Raw genomic sequence first — 21,509 nt, 5'->3', positions numbered from 1 at the left:
TAGTGCAATCGTTCTCCTTGGGTGGACTTCAGGGGTAGCCAAACCGATAACTTAACTGGTTAATGACACAGCCCAGCAGCCCTAAAACAACCCCTGGCTTCTTTCTGGGCACAGAGTGACAAACCTTTGCCCTTCACAGGGGTCATCTGCACTACTAACTACACCATGGAGGGTTTGTTCCCTGGCCCTGTTGCCAATAGTCACAGGCTGGCCATGTCCATACTATTACATCTCTCACAGCATCCCAGACAAGGTGGCCTCATCCAAATGGCCCATACCTGGGCATTGTTTGGAGGATGCCGCAGCCAAAGCTGTTCCAGGAACCTTGCTAACTATGTCACAGAAAATGATACCTCTGGTTTTACCAGAGGTTCGGTGCTGCAGGCAAGGGCTCAGCTCTGTTCTCTCACTAGACGTGCGTGTGGAACAGTGCTACATGAAGTGGGATGAAGATGAGTGCACGGAGCCGCTGCCAGGCAAGTACCGGATCGACATGTGCTGCTGTTCTGTGGGCTCGGCCTGGGGCATCGATTGTGAAGAATGTCCCAAGATCGGCTCCAGTGAATACAAGGCCATCTGCCCGAGGGGACCTGGCTTTGCCAACCGAGGAGATGTGCTTTCAGGAAGGCCCTTCTACAAAGGTGAGAAGAAAGAGGGGAGCTGCTGATTGTGGGCTGTGCTCAGCCCATCTCAGCTACAGCCCAAGGAGCCTGCTGCCTGGGACCCTAGGTTCATTGCAGACATCCCCTCCCTGAAACACTGCTCTTCTACCTTCACGCACAGATGTGAATGAATGTAAAGTCTTCTCTGGCCTGTGCACTCATGGGACCTGTCGAAACACCATTGGCAGCTTCAGGTGTCTCTGTGGCAATGGCTTTGCTTTGGATGCTGAGGAAAGGAACTGCACAGGTAAGGGAAGAGTAGCCCTGCTGCGTACCATTCTTGCCCAGCTTGCTGCCTTGCCTCCCTTGTGGGATGCTTAGCATGATGGTGGTACCCAGAGGAGTCATGGCAGTTATCTTAGGGACATACTGAGAAACCGAGGGCAGGACCATGAGCAGAATGCTCCTCCTCCTCATGGGATGAAGGATCAGTCCTGCACCAGAGAGAAAGCTTAATTGCTGTCTCTCCCTTCAGGAAGAGGGGTTCCTTGGTCTGCTGGGTCAGACTTGCCAGTCCTTGTTCATTGAATTTGATGTGCAGTACAGGCAGCCCAGTGCCAGCGGTAATGGTGCTTGTAGTCTGTCCTGCCTCCTCTAGCTGGTCTTCATCCCCACAGACATCGATGAGTGCCGCATCTCACCAGACCTGTGTGGCCACGGCACCTGTGTCAACACGCCGGGCAGCTTCGAGTGTGAGTGCTTCGAGGGCTACGAGAGCGGCTTCATGATGATGAAGAACTGCATGGGTAAGGACTTGTTTCCGGGGCAGGGCAGCACCCTTGCACTTTTGCAACAGGGAAGAAAGTAGCTGGTGCCAGATCTGACAAAGACCTGCATGCCAAGCTGCTCTCTGTGTGTCTGGCTGTCCGGCTACCCGTCTGTCTGTTCCCTGGAATTAAGCCAAATCTCTTCATTGCTGTCTGGGGGAGTTGTGGGAGTCCCTGTGCTGCAGAGAGCCTTGGCAGCCTCTGCTCTCCCCAGGGTAGCGAGTCTTCTGCCTTGCTCTGATTGCAAAGGTAGAACTGGGCTGAAGGGCAGCACGTGTAGAGCGAGCAATGCTCTGTGTGTGGCTGAGAGCACCATAGATGTAACCCTGGGAGGACAGCAAAGCGTATGCGAAGTGAAGTCAGGGGTTCATGAGACACAGCACGGGCTGGAGGTCATGTCCCCAGCAAGGCTTGACTTGAGCCCCGGACCCCTCCAGAGAAGGAGGGCAAAAAGAGCTGTAGCCTCTGCCTCCCGCGTGGATGCTGTGCCTTACGTGGGCCAACAGTCCATCAGTGAGGGGCCCCGTGCTGTCTCTGCTAGCAGTGCCCCAGGGCTCTGTACCATCCAGAGCAAGGACAGACCATGAAAATGTTGCCAGACTTGGGGCCAAAACTGGGAGCCTTGCCTCAGAGACCTCTATTTATGAAGACCTGCTGGGCCAGAGGCCAGAGCCTGTGCCCAGCACCTGGGTTGGTGGTGCCCCATGATCTGGGGAAGGAGACTGGCAGCCCAGGCCAGCATCAGGGAGGGCTCTGGGTATAGTGCCAGGCCTAGGGGAGCTTTTCTTGCCATGACACTCAAGGGACATCGTTGGTCCTACCCTGCCACCTCCTGGCCACCATTGCCTCAGCTGTGGGAGCCCACAGGGGAGCCACGCTGGGAGCCCATGGGGCCACCAACCAGCTTTTCTCAAGTTCTTTCCCATCCCTTTCCTGCTTGCTATACCCAAAGGGCATTTCCCTGCAATCGTAGTGCAATGTTGCCTTCCTTTTTTACATAAGGCTAAGGCCTTGTATTTCCTTTTTCATCTGGTACTTGTTCATGTACTTGTATAATGTTCATTCTTCTTCATTGTGTACTCTTCCTTCACTTGGACCTTCCCCTGCACCAAACCTTGGCCACTAACTTTTCCTCTTGTTTCAGCCACCAGCAGCTGGAGCTTGAGCCTGGCATTGCCACTGAGCTGGTTCAGGATCCATGCTTGGTATTTTCATTCTTGCTATGTAGGGAGACGGCAACCTTTACACTGGGGATTGGCTAGTAAACAGTGGAGCTCTGCCAGGCCAGCAGCTTGAGCTCAATGGCTGTGAGCTCCAATTCTCATACACACTTGGCTGTTTCCTTTGTGTGACGTCTTATCTCCTTCTACTTCTTTTCAGCCTTGTGTTACCCATCTATTATTTATTCTGCCGCTGATTATTTACATATCCACACTCTAAACATACACCCATCTCCAGACATTATTAATATCGTATGTTCAACCCTTACATTAAACCATGTATTTTCAAACACCGTTGCAGAATGTTTCTCAACTTGTAGATCTTTTTGTGTGGTACCCTAGCCATGCCACCACAGTTATCTTCTTAACTTCGTTCATCTACCTGCCCTAAATCATGTCTCGCATACCACATCAGTCATTTTAATCCAGTTACATGTAGCTTGGTCCCTTTTCTAGACAACATATGTTCCTTGCAAGCAGCTGTCAGTTATATCATCATTAGATCACTGCTGAGATTAGTAGACCTATTATTTCCACTCCTATATTAGGAGACATATTAAGCTTTAGTCTTTATAGCACTGCTTGGCCTCCTGCTTTCATTGCACATCCTACAGCCATGTGCCATTGCACATCCTACAGCCATAAATCAAATGCCTCCACTGGCATGAGAACATGGAGATACACCTTGCTCAGCAAGAGGTTCACCATTTGATAGCTTGTGTCTCTTCTAGCTCTGAATCTTGCTGATTCATCCAATTTTTCTTGGGCTGCTTTCCACTGAATCTTTTCTAAAATGACTCTCAAACTGGTCTCACTTATATGTGATATCTAATCAACCGTTGCTGTTGCTGCACCTTGCCTTGGGATCTGCAGCAATTTCATACCAGCCTCAACCATTAATCAGGCCTCTGTCCAGTTCCCCGAACACTTGCCTGGATCAAGTCCTTCATGAGAAGTTCTGGTAGACCATCTGCATTCCTCTACCCCACTCTATTTCCAGTTATAATTGTAAGGGCTCCCTTTCACCTGCCCATTTAATCGTCCTGTATCCTCAGATAATTCTTTACAGCTCCTCCCATCTGGCCAATGCTTGTTTTTATTCTGTTAGATTCTCATCTGTTTTCAATTTAATAATTCTTGTTTGCAGCTTAAAAAAATCCCATCAATGACCTCAGTACCTCAGTTCGTCTCCAACAAGTCAGCCAGACTGTTGCTGTCCTCTAATTCCTGGCATACCACGTTCCTCTTCTCGTCTGTCTAGCCAGACTAACTTGTCTGACTGACCTAGTCTTAATATTCTGCTCTTTCTGCTTTGGCTTGGACTTTCAAACCACGTCAATCCGTGGCATGATCCAATACCACTTATTTATTTTTCATATTTGATTCTCTGGCTTCTTTAAAAATATATCACCGCCCTGCCACTGGCGTGGTTTTCTGTCTTTTCCATACAATTTGTAGTATGGGTTACCACAGCTCACACTGATCATCATCTTCCTCCTTCTCCTCCTTCATTTCTGAGATACTGAGAATGTCACAGTCCCCACTGATGGCCTGCTAGCTTCTTTCAGTAATGAGATTTCTGATATCTTTGTATAAGGCTGTTTGGTTTAATTGTTCTTTTCTTTGCAATGCTTGCTATTATCTGCACAATGCCACCTTAGCCTTTTTTTCTCGGTGACAGGGAATTGAGTCATTTCACCCCAAAGGGTGCTGTGACACTATGGCATTTCCCGTGGTCAAGGATTAACTTCCTCCCGCCTGTGTTTGGCAAAAGAACTTGGCTTCAGCCTCACAAGGGAGGAATTCTTGCCAGCCCCTGGCAATAAACACCACCAGCACTGAACCTGCATCCTGCAGTTCTTTAGGAACAGTCTCCCACCACGGATAACCGGAGGCATGGGTCCTGTGGGACTGTTTGACAGCAGCCCATCACCCCCATTGTCAGATGTATTCCGGACCACTTTAGCTGTAGATAAGCTGAAAATCTCAACAGAGTGTTTTATTCGAGCAAGGTGAAAGATTCCATTCTTAATTGCAAGGTTGGAATCAGAAAAATAAACATATGAGAAGAAAATGGGTTCTTTAAATATATCTGACATCACTCCCTTTGCCTGCTGTCACTAAGGGGTTCTTGGGGCATTTTTTTAGCTCCCTCAGTTCATTTATGTTACACCCAATGGCTTTGCAGTCTGAATGCACATTTCTCTGAGCACAGCTGTGGACAGATGAATCCTCTGAGCAGTTCCAGCGAGGCTTCCCTTTTTTTTGCTCATTTACTGTCAGTGGAGGACATCTTGAGTTAATGCTAGGGGCATCCAAAAATGCAAACTCTTTTGAATCTATTCTGGGACCAAAACAGAGAACCTCATTCTCAGATTCCTGTTTCCAAAGTTAGAGGGTCAGATTCATCCAGCACTTGCCCTTCCAAGGAGCACAACTTGCACTGTGAAACACCACAAGTGTCACAAAGACTGTTACCTATACAGTGTCAGAGTCGATCACGAAGATCTTTCTCCAGCGGCCATGGATAATGAATCGATAACAAGGCTTCTCAGGTTTGATACTTGCAGTGTTCATCTCCTCCTCCTGTTGGTTTTTGTTTCCAGTCATCACCAGTGCACCATTCCAGTAGTTTCCCTTGCTTGGCTTTTTTACTCTGGCATTTATAAAATTTTCTATCCCTTTTTATTTTTTAATACATTTTATTTTTAATGCCAGCAGCCTGGTTTCATCTTTGGCTGGATCACATCTCTCTCACAGCAGTTTAATCTATTTCAGGAATTTCTCCAGTTCCTAGTAAATTCAATCCCTTTGTCCATATGTGATTTTTTTTTTTTTTCAGAATGTACAGACTATTTCCTAGCCCTGTGTGTGATACTGGAACTACTCTAAAGGCTGTTACCAAGAAAGCCTGTCTGTTAGTCTTCTATCAGACACAACTACACATTTTCTGAGGAACTCTCCCTCTGCTGATGGGACTTGTGAAAATGTACTAAGATAGGTGGGATGCGAGCTGGGAACTATCCTTCTAGTCCTTGCTGTCCAATCTGCCCAAAGCTAATAACTTCTTTCCTCCTGATGTTACACTTTATGTTCTACTGAGGTCAAGGCAAGAGGTGCGATTTCCCAAAATGCCTACTCCAACCATAAGTCCACTGGGCTCACCCAAGCCCTGGATTCGCTGCCCTGTTAATTTTGTGATGTCCCTCTGTTTTGGGATCTATCTCTGGTGATGGGACTGCAGTGCAAAGCACCAGCTCCACCCCGTCATCTGGAAAACCCAGCTGAAGGGGACAACCCACCACATTTCATGTCATTCTCTGCAGATATCAATGAGTGTGAGCGGGATCCACTGCTGTGCCGAGGTGGGATCTGCATGAACACAGATGGCAGCTTTGAATGCATCTGCCCCCCTGGACATGAGCTGACTTCTGAAGGGAACACTTGCATAGGTGAGGCGATGGAAAGCTATGTTGTGACCAGAGCCTGTTCAAGGGTAATGATACTGGGAGACTTGGATCTCATGCTGGGTATGTGAATCTCTCCTTCCAATCCCATACGTGGGTAGAACACACTCAACCAGGAGGGACCGAGGTCACTCCCAGGGTTTCATTGCATTTATGGTGTCTGTTTTTCTACCTGCTGTTCACTGAAGACTGACCAATGAGGCAATGACAAATTCAGTTTGGAGACAGCAGTAGGTGGGGGGTACCCAGGGATGGGTACCAAATGACGCTCAGCGTGGCATCAGCATGGCTGGCTGCTCAAACTGTTCTTCCCACCGCAGATATCAACGAATGCTCCCTCAGTGACAACCTGTGTCGCAACGGACGCTGCGTCAACGTCATTGGTACCTACCAGTGCGCGTGTGATTCGGGCTTCCAGGCCACACTGGACAGGCAGGGCTGTGTTGGTGAGTGCTCTCCTTTGCCAAATAGCTGTGCCAAGACCCCAGTACGCAACCAGAACCCTCCTGGTCTCATACCTCTAATGCTCAGTGGGGTGTCTGAGGGTAAGGCAGGGGGGAACCTTCTGGTTGAGAAGGCAAGAGGTGCTTTCTTCTGGCTGGGGGAGCTTTGTTTCCTCTTCAGCAGCTCTCCCACCTTGTCTGTGTTACTGGCACTGTGTCTGAGCAGCTCTGCTGCGAGGCATGTACCCCAGCCCGCAGCACAAGCAGCTGCCTGACCTCCCCCTTCTCCCCCAGACATTGATGAGTGCACCATAACCAACGGCGGCTGTGACACACACTGCTCCAACTCAGAGGGCAGCTATGAATGCAGCTGCAGTGAAGGCTATGCGTTGATGCCAGACAAGAGATCATGTGCAGGTGAGCAGTCAGCTTGGCTTTCATAGGTGCTGCCCCAGGGACCTCTGTGTCCATTGCCAGTCAGCCATGGTGTTGGCTTCGGGGTGAGGGCGGTCTCATTTTTAAGTGACTTCCAGAGAGGTGATTTCCCTGGACAGATGTTTTTGCTTTGCACTGCAATGTCCAGCCCTTCATCCCAGGCTCCAGAGTCCTGTAACTATGTGATCTGGAGCAAAGCCCCTCCTGTGACTCCCTCCTGCTCCCACAATACCCTTTCATTGGCTCTAAGGTCTTTACTTTGGCACTTTACTTGGTCTCCTCTCTCTAGATATTGATGAATGTGAGGATAATCCAGACATCTGTGATGGTGGGCAGTGCACTAACATCCCTGGCGAGTACCGCTGCCTCTGCTTCGATGGCTTTATGGCATCCCTGGACATGAAGACCTGTATTGGTGAGGATAAGGCTGTGCCCTGGGCACGTGCCAGCACGGCATCACAAGGCTGCTGGTGGACAGAGGAAGGGATATGGAGGGTTGCTCCTGAGTCACGTCATGGCTCTTGTGGTGTTCCAAGCAAGTCCTTTTTCTCCTGCAGATGTGAATGAATGTGATCTCAACCCTAACATCTGCCTGCACGGCGAGTGTGAAAACACGAAGGGCTCCTTCATCTGTCACTGCCAGCTGGGCTACTTTGTCAAGAAGGGAACCACAGGCTGCACAGGTGGGAACTCACCAGACCTGGAGCTAGGGGTGCTGGTGGGAGCCCTCACAAACACCTCCTGCAGCTGCCGTGGAGAGAACACCATCCCTGTGCTGGGGGATGCTGTGGACAACTAGTGGTGTGTGCTGGGAGCCCCTCCTGGGCAGGCAGAGCTTGCCAGGAAGGCAGGCTGCAGCAGGAATTGATGCTTTCCTAGTTTATAGCCAAGGCAGGGGCCTGCCCTTCCTTTTGTCTTCATCTTCCAGGGGTGAGCACAGATCAGCTCTTCAGCTGAAGTGTACAACTCCAAGCAGCCTGTTCCCCAAAGCACCTTGTTCCCATCCCCTGGGGTTCAGACTCCCAGGAGCCATTGGTACCCAGACCCGTTAGCAGGACTGTACCCGGCTGCCCCCTCCTCTCCTGGGGGAGCTGAGCTGTGTCAGCTCTGATCTCCTTCCTTCCTGCAGACATTGACGAATGTGAGATCGGGGCTCACAACTGCGACATGCACGCCTCCTGCATCAACGTGCCCGGGAGCTTCAAATGCAAGTGTCGCACAGGCTGGCTTGGAGATGGGCTGAAGTGCAACGGTGAGTTCTCATCCCAGGAGAGGATGTTCGTGTGTCCAGATGCTCTGTGGGCACCTGGGAAGGCTGGGCCGAGCTGACACCTGCACTTAAAATGCTCTTGAGCCCCAGGAGCCCATGGCAGGAGCCCTGAGAGGATTTGTGGAAGGGTGGAGAGATGTGGGTGTGTGACAGAGGGACACTGTAGGTGTGGGTGTACGGGTGTCACACTGTCAGGCTCTGCAACCATGTCTGTGAAGCCATGAATGTGGGAGCGAGGGCATGTATTTGTGGGATGTGGAGTGTGTGGGCATGATATTGGGATGAGTGTGGATGAATGTTATCGTCAGGTTGGCAATGTGGCTGTGTGGTGATGTGTTGGGGCGTGGTGTGGTATGTGTGCAGGGATACACAGGTGTGGGAGGTGTGTAGGGATGTGTTGGTGTGTGTATGGGACTGCAGGGACTTACTGGCATGTGTGTGGTGTGTATGAAGGAATGTAAGGGTATGTGTATGGATACGTGTGTCTGGACCGGGGACGGTACTGGGAATGTGGGTATGTGTGTGTGAAAGTGTCTCACTGCCATATTTTCTGTGTCAGCACTGCCAGGGAGCATCTCATGGCCATAGAGGCCCACAGAGATGTGCTGGAGCCTCGTGAGTGCTGCAAGCACCCGGAGGCTGCAGTCTCCTGGGCCATTTGCCTGCCCCCCTGGGCCCTACACTAGCTGCCCAGGCTTAGAGGAAAGGCCAGAGGCAAAACACTGACAAGGGTGTTCTCCCTGCCCAGATCTGGACGAGTGTGCAACTGAGGAGCACAAGTGCAACCTGAATGCCAACTGCGTCAACACACCAGGCTCCTACCGCTGTGCCTGCCGAGAAGGCTTCAACGGGGATGGCTTCTCCTGCTCAGGTGAGGCCCATAGACTCAACCGGCAGTGGGAACGTGGCTTGGGCGTCCTGCTGGGACATGGAGTCACCCCCTCTTAACCACCAGCCTGGCTCAGCAGCTGGCTGCCTGTATCTGGGGGTCCCCAACCAGATGTCCCCCAAAAGCCACTGCAGCCTGCCCTGCACCACAACCTGCTCAGATACCTTCAGCAGAGATCCACCTTCTTCTCAGCAGGTGTTTGGGGAGGATCAAGGCAATGAGAAGTATTGCAGCCCCCTCCTCGCAGCCTCCCAGCAGAGGGGTGGGAACAAGCTTGTAGGAATTTCCTGGGCAAGTTGAGGGAAGCTCCCGTCTTTGGGTGGACACCATGTCAGTCTCATGCTTGACTCTCTCTAGATGTGGACGAGTGTGCGGACAATGTGAACCTGTGTGAGAATGGACAGTGTCTCAATGCACCTGGGGGTTACCGCTGCGAGTGCGAGATGGGCTTCAATCCCACAGAGGACAGCAAGGCTTGCCAGGGTAAGGGCCCAGACTGCTACTCCAGAAGATCCAGTGTCCACCTCCTTTCTGGCCTTGATCTCTCCACTGCACTGTCACCAACTGATCCATTACTAAGCAAGACCCACCATCACCTGGTGGTTCAAGGTTCCTGAGGTGCCAGCTCTTCCACTTACAGGAGTTGGTCCCCAGCCTGCAGAGAGGCTGGGCTAAGCCAAGGATCCATGCAAGATGTGGGCCATCACCAAAACAGGGGTGAGGGGAGAGGGCATACACACAGCATGCCTCGTCCTGCTCAATCAGGAGATGGTATCCCGTGGTACTAGAACCATCCTGAGATGGGTTACCCACAGCTGGGCTGTGGCTCTGCTTTGAGATAGGAGCAGGAGAGGCCTGTCCTGGCCCTCACTCCGCAAGATCCTGAGTACCCAGCTCTCCCTGTTTTTCAGACATCGACGAATGCACCTTCCAGAATATCTGTGTCTTTGGGACATGCCAGAACCTGCCTGGGATGTTCCGCTGCGCCTGTGATGATGGCTATGAACTGGACAGGAGTGGAGGCAACTGCACAGGTATAGGACTTCCACGGGGCTGTTGGATGAAGATCACTGCTCTGTATTCTGCTGGTATGAGCTTGCCCCAACCATGACAGGGAGTGGCACTAGCAGCCTAAAGCCAGCTAAGCGTCCCTGGGTGATATGGTGATGTGTCTTTGCTCTTGGCAAGGCCTCGATGCTGCTGGAAGGCGGGCCTTCAATGGATAGGAGGGAAAGCTCGGTGTGGCTCTGCTCCTTTCTTCTGACTCTGGGCAGGGTGGTGTGAGGTAGAACAAGGCAAGGTCTGTTTCTAGTAGGGCTTTGCCTACCATCACATGAAGAGCCTTAGAAACACCATGGTCATGGGGATACACCCTGAATGCACCATGCAGAGCTTAGGGCTGGGGCTGTGGTTTCTGTAGCAGTCATCATCTTTCTTTTCAATCTTCATCTTTCCATCTTTTCAGACATCAATGAATGTGCAGACCCTGTGAACTGTATCAATGGCCTGTGTGTCAACACCCCTGGCAGCTACCTGTGCAACTGTCCACAGGACTTCGAGCTGAACCCCACTGGTGTGGGCTGTGTGGGTGAGTGCGGACCTGTGTGGAGAGTACACCTTCCATCCAAGACCTTGGTGGTCCTTCTTGTTGGTACCATATAGCTGGAGCTGGCCACTACCAGAGACTGGGGTGGCTGACCACGATCCGCCTTGCGAAATACCTGGCTGTCCATGATGGGCTTAACCCTGCAGCAGCAGAAGAGTACCTACCTCCTGATAAGCCTGGCCCACCTTGTGTCACCAGTGTGGGTGTTCTCCTGGTTGAAGCAATGTTATTCCTGGGCAGCTCTGGAGCTACTCTTAAGTGTTTGTTTCTTGAAAGGCCCTGGGTTACTGATAGTGTTATTTGGGTCATGCTCCCTAGCCATACTGAAGACAGGCCACCATGCTGTGACCTCTGTATGATATAGTGCGGCTTCTACCAGACAAGCTGGGCACACTTTATTCTTGAAGGGTTCCCAAAGTCATGAGCTGCAAGGACAGTCTGGATGTGGTTTACTACCACACAGCTAGCTGACTGCAGACATCTGGGACAGGACTGGGGCCTTATCCCTCTCCCTGCTTCTTGGGGAAATAGTGCCATTCATTCCTCCTGTGCACTCAAGTCTTTACAGGAGTGGCTTTGCTCACCCACTACTGTCTTTGTACAGATACCCGTGTTGGGAACTGCTTCCTGGACACCCAGGATCGAGGAGATGGGGGAATCTCCTGCAGCGCAGAAATTGGAGTTGGGGTCACTCGGGCATCCTGCTGCTGTTCGCTGGGTCGTGCATGGGGCAACCCCTGCGAGCTTTGTCCTCCAGCCAACACGAGTGAGTTGGGAAAATGTCTGGGGTGAACTTGAGCATGGGCCAGATGGGCAGCGTAGAGCAGAGAAGAGACAGGGCCGCTTCCCTATGGCTTCTCAACTCAGGCTGGGGGTCCTGGGTCCAGGACATGCTGTCATCATGATGGAGCATGGAAAGCTGAAGGAAAGGAAGGCAACCCTGTTGTGTCGGTGCAGGGCTAGACAGGTGGACCAGGGCAGGGGAGGGGTGAAGTGGGGTGGGGGGAGACCAGGATGGTTGTGCCTGGGGGGTCCAGGTTGGGATCCTTCGTTCCTAGACCAGTGGGCTGGGAGAGGGCAGTGGATGTGGAATAACACCATTCAAGGGTGGGCAGGCAGAGGCAGAGCACCTAAGTTGCCTTGGCATGCGATGGGAGTCAGAATGCTCCACCTGGACCACTGTCACCATCCTCATGGCCTATTTCTCCTGGGTTTCTGCTGATTTTCCCTACCTCTCCTGTTTCATGGGAGCCCACTCAGCTCAGGATCCCCTGACTGACTTTTTCCACAGCCGAGTACAAGACCTTGTGCCCTGGAGGAGAAGGGTTCCGGCCCAACCCCATCACTGTCATCCTGGAAGGTAAGCCAACCTGGCCCCCATGCCGCCTCGCCAGGGGCTTGGGTGCTGGTGGATCCCAGTCCCGTATGGGCACTCTCTGCTGTGGCACTGGGCTGGCTGGGTGCCCACCGAGCCCCTGACCACTGAATGATAAACAGCAAGCATCTGCTTTTCTTGGATATGCTCCGGCCACCTGGCCGAGCCGCTCGGGCACCAGCAAGGGCTGGAGGTGGTGGGATGAACTCGCCGGGGATCCCGGGGTGAAGGCACTGCCTGGGCTGGTCTGGCAGGCAGTGAACACCTCCTGGCTGCTCTTCCTCCTCAGATATCGACGAGTGCCAGGAGCTGCCGGGCCTCTGCCAGGGTGGCAACTGTGTGAACACTTTTGGCAGCTTCCAGTGTGAGTGCCCCCTTGGCTACTACCTCAATGAGGACACACGCATCTGTGAAGGTAGCTGCGCCACGTTGCCTGTGCTTGTCTCTGTGCCTGGTGTGTATGGCACACGTGTGTGCATGCGTGTGTGTGTGCAACAGAGTTGTGCGTGTATCTGGGCTGCCCTAGGATTGGATGGCAGAATCCCTTCCCCTTTCTCTTCCAGACTTCCCATCCTCATCACAAACCCTGTTCCCTTTCCCAGTGCCAGGCCAGCCTGGTCCCTGTGCCAGGCACATCCATACCTTGTGCCAAGCCTACCCCCAACCCCATGTCAGGCCCTTCTCTACCTGTGCCCAGTGCTTTGACCTCCAATCCCCTTTATTCGGCAGATATTGATGAGTGCTCTGCTCACATTGGGATCTGTGGCCCTGGGACCTGCTACAACACCCTCGGCAACTACACCTGTGTGTGCCCCCCTGAGTACATGCAAGTCAACGGAGGAAATAACTGCATGGGTATGGCATGGTCCGAATCTGTGGGAAGGGGTCTGGCCGTGCCCTGCCTGTGCGCGACCTCTGGGTTGTGCTGTGGGCAGCACGGTGTGGGTAACGTGGCCGAGTGGACGGAGCAGAAGTGCTGGGAGCAGGGGCTGGGACTCGGGACGCCTGAGTTCACCAGTGCCTCACCCCATCCCTGCCCCTACGCCATGCACATTGCCCGTGCCAGAGGGGCTGATGCTTGCCCTGCCAGCAGTTATAGGGATAGCGGCTGGCACGGGGCGGTGAGACGCCCAGCAGAGCATTGCCACTGCCTGCTGTGGGGCAGGACCCAACGCCCTCACTGGAACAGGGCTTCAGCCCATCACTGCAGCGACTTTTCTGGGCTGCCCTGTGTGTCACCTGCAGTCCCTGAGCACAAGGACAGGACAGGGTGGCATATTCCCAGCAATGAGTGCCCTGGGGCTGCCAACACCCATTCCTGGGGCTGGCACGAGACGCTGTCTGGGCTGCCTTTGCAGACATGAGGAAGAGCGTGTGCTATCGCAACTACAACGACACGTGTGAGAACGAGCTCTCCTTCAACATGACCAAGAAGATGTGCTGCTGCTCCTACAACATTGGCAAGGCCTGGAACAAGCCGTGTGAGCCCTGCCCCACACCAGCCAGCCGTAAGTCAACCTTTCTGGAAGGGCATCTTGATACCGTGGCTGCCCCCTCGCTTTTCCAGCGATTCCATGCACTTTGAGGCACAGGCACTAACAAAATAGAGGGGGAGAAGGGAGAGCATCATGTCTGGCAGGCGGTGCCTGTTGCGGAGCGCTGTGGGGCCACACATCCCACTAGAAGGACACAGGGGACTGGGACAGTACCTGCGGAGAGGAGATGATGTGTGGGCTGCCTGGGCAGGCTGGGCGTGGGTAGCAGCGTTGCAGTGGGGAGTGCTGGCCGTGCACTGCGTGGAGGAGTGAGTCTGTACCTGCATGCGAGGCACACAGATGCCGTGTGTGTGCATGCCTTTTATTGTGTGTGTATGTGCCCTGCAGTACATGCGTGTGTAAGCCCTTTGCCTGGTGCCATGCGTGTTCTTGGGGTTCCCCATGTGCCGGCCCCTGTGACTCCTGGCCGAGCACTGTGCAGATCCCCTCCTGCCTGTCAGACCCCCTCTCCACTCACTCCAGCCATAGTTGTCCCTCATCCCTCTGGTCGCTCACTGCACCCCACTCTGCCTGCCGGGCATGGCCATGACCTTGGTGTTCCTCTTCCAGCCGAGTACCAGATCCTGTGTGGGAACCAGGCCCCCGGGTTTATCATCGACATCCACACAGGAAAGCCGATCGGTGAGTAGAGCCCCTATGCCTTGCAGAGCCAGGTCTGCTCTCCGCCCCTCTGCTTTCTTCCCATGGTGTTTGTGGGCTTGTTCCCTTCCCCTCCCTTAGTAAATTAAGCCCTGAGCAGAGGAGAGACAAGGAAAAGAGGTGGAGACAGGGCTGCAAGCAGCTGGCCAAGCCTTCAAGCCTATGTCCTGAGGGTCTGGGCTGCTTGGACCTCCCCACATTTGCAATCGTGCCTTGGTTTCTGTCCCACGTGGAGAGACAGGTGGCCAGTGACCACAGCCAGCGGCCAGTGGCCAGGTAGAACTAGCCCTGTGATAGCCCTGACGCTCACTCTGCCAGCAGCACCAGCCCTGCAGCAGCACGGCACCGCTGGGAGCCAAGGTTTCAGATTTGTGTTTTGGTAGATGGAAAGCCAGAGGAGCTGTTGAAAGTCCTGGGATTTGTGGGCCGTCTACAGATGTTTTGCAGTCTTGAAAGATGGACTCGTTGGTAGTCTGTGAGACAAACAGATTAGTTATTCATTGCTTCACCTGGCCTTGGCAGTGCCAGCCAGGGGACTGAAGAGGAGGGAGGTGAGTTCATCTTCTGCTCCCAGGAAGAAAGTGCAACGGGGGGTATCAGTGCACGGCTGCAGGGCTGGTGGTGGACCGTGCTGGGCACAGCAACAGAATCAGGGACCCTGGAGCCATCTCAGTATTTCAGTGGCCCCCTGGACTTCCCATTTGCAGCCTGTCCCAGAGCCTGAGCAAGTGTCCATGTTGCTGCAGAGACACGCTGGGAGGAAACAAGGTGGATGTCCTGGGTATGAACCCTCCCAATATGTGCTGTGCAGGCTCTGCCAGCAATCCTGTGGCTCCTACGACTTGGAGTCTTGTGTGGCTCTGTTGTGTACCCAGGCATCTGCAGAGCAGTCCTAGCCTGGCATGATCTGCAGGATCCAGCATCAATCCTCCAAGAGTTGCTCCACTGTTTGTCTGGTGGCCCTTTCCTGCTAATCTTTTTAGAATGAACTAGGGCAGCAGTCACCCAGCTATGGGGGATGCTTTCCTCCCTGCTGCCTTCCCAGGATGCTAAGAGGTGTTGTCTGTGTGCAGATATTGATGAGTGCAGTGAGATCCCTGCTATCTGCACCAACGGTGTCTGCATCAACCAAATTGGCAGCTTCAGGTGCGAGTGTCCCATTGGATTCAGCTACAACAACATCCTGCTCATCTGCGAAGGTAACGGGGCAGCCAGGGCAACGCTGCCGAGGGTGCCCAGGAGGGTGGGGGTTCTCAGCGTGGCACCAGCATCTCCCCACCTCAGGGGGACCAGGGTGAGGACTGTCATCAGACAAGGACAGTCTACATGTTCTCAGCCTTCTTGAAATCTTCATTTTCCACATCAATGGTTGGACAAAAATTGCTGATTTTCATTCATGTTCCTGCCTGGTTTTCCCTTCCTCTGTTTTTGGGGTTTTTTTAGAAAAAGTTTGCAAATACGAGTGTTTCAAAGTTTTGAGTTGTAACTAAAATTCATTATTTTATTGCAAAGCAACAGAAAAAGGTTGAAAGTTGACCCTGATTGCAGCAAACCAAGGCTTAAAATTCAGTTGACTCCACTGAGCCACGCCAGCCCTACCAGGGTGATGGTGCCTGGTGAGCGCTCGGCACTCTGCACAGTCCAGGTTTGCATTGCTCTCCTCCCACAGACATCGATGAGTGCAGCAGTGGGGAGAACCTCTGCCAGCGCAACGCCGACTGCATCAACATCCCGGGCAGTTACAGGTGCGAATGCTCAACCGGATACAAGCTGTCGCCTAGCGGAGCCTGCGTGGGTAAGATGGGAGCTCTTTGCTACCTATTCCAGAGACACGTGTGCGAGGCGCTGACACCCCTGCCTAGGCTCTTCAGATGGTTTTGCAGACCACCCTGTGTGGACCCAAGGAAGGACAGGATGAAGGACATGGCAGTCCCATGCATGGGTTCCTGGTCTTTTGTCAAGCCTGGGGACTATGACCTGGCTGTGCTGTGACTATGGCATACCTGTACTTTTGGAACAATTCCCAGGGATCGTGGGCTTCTGAGGGATGAGAAAAGGTCACTATGAAGTGCAGCTTTAGTTTGGCAGCTCAGGCCATTTTCTTCAATTAAATTTATATTTTTTTAGACATGGCAGTGCTTAAATCTTGTTCTCTGTGACAAGAAAACCAAGACCCCGTTCTGCTGTGCTGCTCACAGCCACAGCTTCCCACCAGCAGGCAGGGGTCTGCAGAAGACCAGTACCTTGGCTCTTCCCACTTGGTCCATCCCTTCTGCTCACTAGCCACCCGCTTTGCTTTGTTTTAGGTCGCAACGAATGCCAGGAGATCCCCAATGTCTGCAGCCACGGGGACTGCGTTGACACGGAGGGCAGCTATGTCTGCATCTGCCACAACGGCTTCAAGGCCACGGGGGAGCAGACCATGTGCATGGGTCAGTGTGACTGCCACGGCCCTGCCGTGTCAATCATGTATCAGGATGGACGTGAGCTCTCTCCAGCACCTGCTGGGTAGTGCCAAGGACAGCCAAGGGCCACTGTGTCCTCTTGATCCCAGGCTGTCCCTGCAAGCCACAGGGATCTTGTGCAGCTGCCTGGACGCTGTCTGCACACCTAAGACGGTGGCTCTCAGCTCGCTCAGCCCCTGAATCAGCCATGACCTTCTCTCTGCAGATATTGATGAGTGTGACCGGCAGCCCTGTGGAAACGGGACCTGCAAGAACACGGTTGGCTCCTACAACTGCCTCTGCTTCCCTGGCTTTGAGCTAACACACAACAACGACTGCATGGGTGAGTTGCATGCAATCCTGACCATGGGAATAGCTGACTGGGGTCAACGTGCAACGGCTGTGGGGCGTGGGGTGTCACACGGTGGCATACAGGGGGTCAGCTCTGGGTGTCACCTGGCAGTGGCTGTCGACGTGACCTCTGGGTGTCACCTGGCAGTGGCTGTAGGGGTAGTTGTATGTGTCAGAGGTTGCAAGGCTGGTTAAGGCGGCACACTGACACTCACATGCTGTGCATATCTCTTCCCGTTGTGCTTATCGTTTCCCTCCCACAGACATTGATGAGTGTTCATCCCTGGTGGGGCAGGTGTGTCGAAACGGCCAGTGCATCAACAGCATCGGCTCCTTCCAGTGCCTGTGCCAAGAGGGGTATGACCGGACCCCTGATGGGAAGAACTGTGTAGGTGAGTGTCCGGGCAGCAGCCTGACCCTTCTCAGTGGGTTGAGCTGTATGTTGGCATGGCTGGCACTGTGCAGTGCTGTGAGACGTGGTCCCCAAGCTGGTCCCATCAGAGGCAACTGGGCAGTGGACTCTCCAGAACCGCTCACAAGGCCCCAAGTCCCCTAGAGCCAAAGCCTGGTCGTTTGACTGCCCGTGGAGTGCTGGACTGGGCCCCGCTATGCCTGCATCTCCTTTCCAGCAATGCAGGGAACAGTCACGCCAGTCCCTTTTCATGCCCTGAGACCTGCAGGCAGCGAGGAGAAATGTTGTCCTGTCCATGCCCCTAAAGCATGCAGGGTTGTACTGGCAATGCCTTGGGAGCCACCCTGCAGGCAGGGGCTGTGGGGGCAGACAGGCACATTGTACCCTGGTTACTTGTGTCCACCGCTCTGCCTCCTGCAGCACCAGGTCCTGCAGGGCTGAGTCCATGTTCCCAGGGTGCACAAGGTAGAGCATCCTGGGAAATGTCTTGTCTCCATCCCTTGCATCTTTTGGGCAAGGCAGGGTGCAGCTGCAGGTAGGGCCTGGGTGCAGTAAGGTACCCTGCACCCAAGTCCTCCGAGCTGAGCACAGACACCATCGCTGGTTATTTCCCCTCCTCTGCAGACATCAACGAGTGCGTGAGCCTGCCTGGGACCTGCTCCCCAGGCACCTGCCAGAACCTGGAGGGCTCCTTCCGCTGTATCTGCCCCCCTGGGTACGAGGTGCAGAACGACAACTGCATCGGTAATGTTGGTTCTCTGCCTCCTCCATTTCCAGCACAGCATGTGGTCACCTTGGACTATTCCCAGAACAACCATATTCTTCCTGAGTGGGCTGGGGCATGCATCACCACCCCCAAATATCTTCTTGAAAGCAATTGGACACAGAGCAAGGCAAGGCCCGCTCCCATGACGGAGGAGGCTCGGTGGTTCTGCTGTGCCCTGGCCTCTTCATTGTCCCATTTGCTCTGAGGGTGGGTTAAGGGTTAGGGCCGGGGTGATGTCCTGCAGGCATCAGAGCTCCCCAGACATCACAGCTTCAGCTGGTTTTAATGCAATGAGGAAAGGAGTGACCTTTGGCTGCTCTGTAAGAGTATGTCCCTGGTGCTCCCAGATATCAACGAGTGTGAAGAGGAGCCCAACATCTGCCTCTTCGGGACGTGCACCAATACTCCTGGCAGCTTCCAGTGTGTCTGCCCTCCAGGCTTTGTGCTGTCCGATAACGGCCGACGGTGCTTTGGTGAGTGCAGCTCATCATGGTGGGGAGGGAAGCATAACCATCCTGGATGTCTGCAATGACCCGTGCATTTCCCCATCCTCCTGCAGATACTCGCCAGAGCTTCTGCTTCACTCGCTTTGACAACGGGAAGTGCTCTGTCCCCAAGGCCTTCAACACCACCAAGGCTCGGTGTTGCTGCAGCAAGATGCCAGGAGAAGGCTGGGGAGACCCCTGTGAGCTGTGCCCGCAGGAGGGAAACGGTAGGTGTGCTGGGACCTAGCTCCACGGGAGAGATGGCTGCGTCTGTCTCCGACATGCGCAGAGTGTGGGGAAGGTGTGCGGGTCAGGCAAGACAACCAGCAATGCAAACCGTCCAGCAAAGTGGGCTCCTCCATCCGGAGAGTACTGCCTTGAAACCCAGTAGTGCCCTCCCATGGGCAGTGAGCAGTCAAGCTCTCAGTCATGCTCTGGAAGCTTCCAAAGCACATTTCAGCTTCTGTGAGTAGAAGCACTTGTAAGCATAGCTCACTTTTCTGCTTTCTTCCAGTTGCCTTCCAGGAGCTGTGTCCATATGGCCACGGAGCCATCCCAGGCCCAGGTGACACCCGAGAAGGTAAGGTCTGGTCTAGGGATGAGAAGAAACATGTTTTGTGGGGGGAAGCAACAAAACTTAGGTTGTCTGGAGAGCAGGGTTGAATCCCAGTGGCGGGAGGGGAGGGACATAGGACTGGGTGCCTTCCCAAGCTCATGGTCTCTGACTGCTCACCAAAGGTTCAGCGCCCAGCTCTGGAGAGGGAGTATCTGAGACTGCAGGGTCAGTCCTGAGAGGACAGGGATATGTTTCTGGCTACGTGCTCACGTGAGGTTTCATTGCCTTGGTTTCCCTTCTAGATGTTAATGAATGCTCAGAGAACCTGGGTGTCTGCATAAATGGAGCCTGCATTAACACTGATGGGTCCTTCCGCTGTGAGTGCCCCTTCGGGTACAACCTGGACTACACAGGAGTCAACTGCGTGGGTAAGGGTCTGCCTGGGGAGCCCCTGCTCCCTCTTGCTTTTATCCCCCTTAAGTCAGAGGCTATGGGCATTTGTGTGCATGTGTGTGTGCGTGTGTGGAGAGAAGGAACTTGCTTCTCCCCTGCCCCTTTGCTTTTTACCCCTGGCTCCTGGCCTTGCTGGGCTTGTTTGAATGCTCTGACTGCAAGAAGAGATCAGCCTGCACCTCTCCTATCTACCTCATCCATCTAACGTGGTTCCGGCTTCCTCCAGATACTGATGAGTGCTCCATTGGCAATCCTTGTGGGAACGGCACCTGCACCAACGTGGTGGGAGGCTTCGAGTGCGCCTGCGATGAGGGCTTTGAACCAGGTCCCATGATGACATGCGAAGGTAATGCTGCTGTGCAGCAGTCCCTTCACCCCCATTGCATACTGGGCCATGTGTGTGACCCCACTGGGTCACTGCCTGGGTGAGCAGCAGTCAGGTCAGCCTCCAATGGACAGTGCAGAAAAGCTGGCTGGGGCTCATCTCCACATGAGTGTGTATATCGGCGCCGGTCCCCTTCGGCTTCCTCTGAGGCTGGAGCCCAGGAGGAGCTCTGGAGACCTGCCTAAATGCAGGAGCTGCCTCACCAAGGAGCCAGGACCCTGTCCCCATCAAAGCTGCTGAGACACCAGGTGTCTATCCCTCTGCAACTGAAGACCATGACAGGAAGCCTTGGTGGAATAAAGTTCTCATGAGATGAATGCACGGGGAGGGGGGGAGTCTGTCCTGGGGAGGTCCACCACTGTTACTCCCAGCTGACTCTGCTGAGAGCACAGCATCGAGCTCTCTCCTCTCTCCCGCCTCCCAGATATCAATGAATGTGCACTGAATCCCCTGCTCTGTGCCTTCCGCTGCATCAACACCTTTGGCTCCTACGAGTGCACCTGCCCATCTGGATACGCCCTCCGAGAAGACCGAAGAATGTGCAGAGGTAAAATCCCCTTCTGCACCCCTCAGGGGAGCTCCCACACTCGCCCCAGCCCCCTGCGCTTAAGCCGGTCTCTGGTACTGTACCAAGAGAAGGCAAAACTTGTGAGCTGGCATCTCTGGGCTTGCGCTCGCTCTCACCTACCTTGGTGTCTATGCTGTGCATCAGCCAGCCTGGACCAGGCCCGTAGGGACTGGTGGAGCCGTGCAGATGTGAACACTTGGTTCCTAGTTGCCCCCACAGTGCTGCAGAGCTGGCAGGTTGAACATGGTCTCATGAGGTTTTCGGTTGCAGATCTGGATGAGTGTGCAGAGGGACTGCACGACTGCGAGTCTCGAGGGATGCTGTGCAAGAATCTCATTGGCACGTTCATGTGCATCTGCCCGCCAGGAATGCAACGCAGGCCCGATGGAGAGGGCTGCACAGGTACCAAGGACCAGGCTGGGAGGGGTTCCCAGTGGGGCTGGAGACCATCCTCTTCTAGGCGTTGTCCATGTAGCTTTATTTTACGTCCTTCTGTCAAACAGCTCCTCCCCAGGGTTTCCCATGTGTCAGAACTTCCTGTATGTCCTACTAGATGCCTACATACACAACACCTCTGTTCATCTCTGGACCTATGGGTCTACACAATTCCAGCACAAGATGACATAGCATTATGCCATGTGTCCTTTCTGTTGAGTCTTTCCATGTCTGTGTCAAGCTTCTTTGCATCGAGCTGCTTTTAGAAGGGCCAGCGCTGGACAGCCCACACCTGCACAGTATTATGCACAGCAGGAATGCAGAG

At 53.8% G+C, this 21,509-nt stretch overlaps 1 protein-coding gene across 1 annotated transcript in view; it reads left to right on the top strand.

Moving 5' to 3' along the window:
• FBN3 (fibrillin 3) overlaps positions 1-21,509 on the top strand; it is a 112,131-nt gene that overhangs the window by 81,330 nt on the left and 9,292 nt on the right. Inside the window, exons 23-54 of the mRNA XM_059831909.1 lie at positions 414-641; positions 784-909; positions 1,280-1,408; positions 5,976-6,101; positions 6,437-6,562; positions 6,854-6,976; positions 7,284-7,409; positions 7,552-7,677; positions 8,124-8,246; positions 9,013-9,135; positions 9,511-9,636; positions 10,065-10,187; positions 10,619-10,741; positions 11,364-11,525; positions 12,051-12,119; positions 12,424-12,549; positions 12,864-12,989; positions 13,493-13,642; positions 14,240-14,311; positions 15,403-15,528; positions 15,999-16,124; positions 16,636-16,761; positions 17,000-17,116; positions 17,388-17,516; positions 18,161-18,280; positions 18,650-18,775; positions 18,862-19,014; positions 19,302-19,367; positions 19,646-19,771; positions 20,023-20,142; positions 20,606-20,728; positions 21,020-21,151. Coding sequence (XP_059687892.1) covers positions 414-641; positions 784-909; positions 1,280-1,408; positions 5,976-6,101; positions 6,437-6,562; positions 6,854-6,976; positions 7,284-7,409; positions 7,552-7,677; positions 8,124-8,246; positions 9,013-9,135; positions 9,511-9,636; positions 10,065-10,187; positions 10,619-10,741; positions 11,364-11,525; positions 12,051-12,119; positions 12,424-12,549; positions 12,864-12,989; positions 13,493-13,642; positions 14,240-14,311; positions 15,403-15,528; positions 15,999-16,124; positions 16,636-16,761; positions 17,000-17,116; positions 17,388-17,516; positions 18,161-18,280; positions 18,650-18,775; positions 18,862-19,014; positions 19,302-19,367; positions 19,646-19,771; positions 20,023-20,142; positions 20,606-20,728; positions 21,020-21,151 — 4,023 coding nt within the window. The remainder of the gene's footprint in view (positions 1-413; positions 642-783; positions 910-1,279; positions 1,409-5,975; positions 6,102-6,436; positions 6,563-6,853; positions 6,977-7,283; positions 7,410-7,551; positions 7,678-8,123; positions 8,247-9,012; positions 9,136-9,510; positions 9,637-10,064; positions 10,188-10,618; positions 10,742-11,363; positions 11,526-12,050; positions 12,120-12,423; positions 12,550-12,863; positions 12,990-13,492; positions 13,643-14,239; positions 14,312-15,402; positions 15,529-15,998; positions 16,125-16,635; positions 16,762-16,999; positions 17,117-17,387; positions 17,517-18,160; positions 18,281-18,649; positions 18,776-18,861; positions 19,015-19,301; positions 19,368-19,645; positions 19,772-20,022; positions 20,143-20,605; positions 20,729-21,019; positions 21,152-21,509) is intronic.

The sequence above is a fragment of the Gavia stellata genome, chromosome 32, assembly GCF_030936135.1.
Source record: "Gavia stellata isolate bGavSte3 chromosome 32, bGavSte3.hap2, whole genome shotgun sequence".
NCBI lineage: Eukaryota > Metazoa > Chordata > Aves > Gaviiformes > Gaviidae > Gavia > Gavia stellata.
Note: the sequence above shows the minus strand (reverse complement) of the source record. Positions and strands in the feature narration are given on the sequence as shown.